The sequence below is a fragment of the Habropoda laboriosa genome, unplaced genomic scaffold, assembly GCF_001263275.1.
Source record: "Habropoda laboriosa isolate 0110345459 unplaced genomic scaffold, ASM126327v1 scaffold697, whole genome shotgun sequence".
In the NCBI taxonomy this organism is placed as follows: Eukaryota; Metazoa; Arthropoda; class Insecta; order Hymenoptera; family Apidae; genus Habropoda; species Habropoda laboriosa.
Genome location: NW_017100842.1, coordinates 122,315 through 124,537, shown reverse-complemented (window position 1 = coordinate 124,537; position 2,223 = coordinate 122,315). Strand labels below are relative to the sequence as shown.

The 2,223-nt window shown below is 33.4% G+C and overlaps 1 protein-coding gene across 1 annotated transcript in view; it reads left to right on the top strand.

Moving 5' to 3' along the window:
- Positions 1–2,223, top strand: part of LOC108577299 — a 14,758-nt gene that overhangs the window by 9,166 nt on the left and 3,369 nt on the right. The window contains exons 2-3 of the mRNA XM_017940436.1: positions 1,469–1,722; positions 1,920–2,110. Of these exons, the coding sequence (XP_017795925.1) occupies positions 1,469–1,722; positions 1,920–2,110 (445 nt within the window). The remainder of the gene's footprint in view (positions 1–1,468; positions 1,723–1,919; positions 2,111–2,223) is intronic.

Below are 2,223 nucleotides of genomic sequence, written 5' to 3'. Positions count from 1 at the left end.
AACTTACTTACTAAAATTGCAACAAATTAAACATTTTTACATTTTATCTCGTATCCTTAGACCTAAAAAATTCTTTGTCTTCAAATTTTCAACTTACTAAAATTAGGCTTCCACTTCATTTTTCATATCCTTTTCTATTCGCAACTCAGTTACCAAAATTGCAACAAATTAAAAAATTTTCCATTTTATCTCATATCTTTAGACCTAAAGACATCATTGTCTTCAAATTTTCAACTTACTAAAATTAGACTTCCACTTCATTTCATATCCTTCTCTATTCGCAACTCAGTTACCAAAATTGCAACAAATTAAAAAATTTTCCATTTTATCTCATATCCTTAGACCTAAAAAATTCTTTGCCTTCAAATTTTCAATTTACTAAAATTAGACTGTCACTTCATTTTTCATATCCTTTTCTATTCGCAACTCAGTTACCAAAATTGCAACAAATTAAACATTTTTCCATTTTATCTCGTATCCTTAGACCTAAAAAATTCATTGTCTTCAAATTTTCAACTTACTAAAATTAGACTTCCACTTCATTTCATATCCTTCTCTATTCGCAACTCAGTTACCAAAATTGCAACAAATTAAAAAATTTTCCATTTTATCTCATATCCTTAGACCTAAAAAATTCTTTGTCTTCAAATTTTCAATTTACTAAAATTAGGCTTTCACTTCATTTCATATCCTTCTCTATTCGCAACTCAGTTACCAAAATTGCAACAAATTAAACATTTTTCCATTTTATCTCGTATCCTTAGACCTAAAAAATTCTTTGTCTTCAAATTTTCAATTTACTAAAATTAGGCTTCCACTTCATTTCATATCCTTCTCTATTCGCAACTCAGTTACCAAAATTGCAACAAATTAAAAAATTTTCCATTTTATCTCGTATCCTTAGACCTAAAAAATTCTTTGCCTTCAAATTTTCAACTTACTAAAATTAGGCTTCCACTTCATTTCATATCCTTCTCTATTCGCAACTCAGTTACCAAAATTGCAACAAATCAAACAATTTTCCACTTTATCTCACATCTCTCGACTCAAAAACATTAGATCACTCTTACTAATAATTTCACTAATAAATACTTCAGCACTTCTATCCCTCGCATTCAATTAAAATTGCTACACAAAAGGCTTGAACTCCCAATGCTACATTATCACCTCCTATTGCCGCAAGAATTTGTCTCCCTTTCGGATACTACTCGCAGAAAGTTTAAGCTTGCAGGTCGCGTCGCCTGGGCCAACGAAAGAATGGATGGAAAGGAAGGGAAAGATTTAAACGAAAAATGGAGAGATCTAGCATTACGATTTTCGAGGGAATATAAAATCAAAGAATGTGGAGTGAACTAGAGGAAGGCAAAAAATGGACAGAATCTTTCAACCAACTGAGACGATGACACGCAACACAGAAAAATTTACCGAAAAAAAAAACAGGCCAGAAAGAAAGAGATTAAAATCCTAGACTGGCATTCGATGACACGTCCAGGCGATGCAAAGGAAACGATCGAGTATGGCCAGTCTTCTACACGAATTTCCTGGTACGCTGCCTCGTCGATTCGATCGCCGTGTCCACGAGGGACTCTTCGACCCTAACTTCGATCATTCTCGATGGAATTCCGCTGGCGTCGAAGTACCTGAACATCCTGTGCTCTGGTTTGAACAACAACGAGAAGCTGATGAATTTATCGTTGACGCAATGTCTCATAGGTGACGTTGGTTAGTATTATTTTCAAACATTTTAAATATATAAGAATTATCGACACCTTTTGTGTTTTTTTTTTTTTCATTCAGTATTATTCGATGTATGATATTTTCTGAATTATAATTTTTTTTGGAGTTTTGTCTTTCGTACCATTTTGTTCGAATATTACCAAAAACACTTTTAGTTAGTGTATATTTATTTTTTAACGCAGGTTGCGATTTGCTGTTGGGATCCTTGAGGAACAATCCGAAGATTCGGGTTTTAAATTTGTCGTCCTGTCGGCTGTCGAACAGAAGCGCCGCGTGTTTGTCGGTGTTCTTGAAGAGGAGAAAGGCTGACGTGTTGCAGAATGTTTGGGATCAATTTTCATTGCAATCTTACGAAGAAAATTCGGAGAAAATGGTGATTATCATTTTTGGTATTTAGTGTGTGAATTTTTTATGGAAGATAAAAGTTTCGTGTCGTTTCTTCTATCGAAGATAAAAGCCTCGTATGTATTATACTTTTTATTGGAA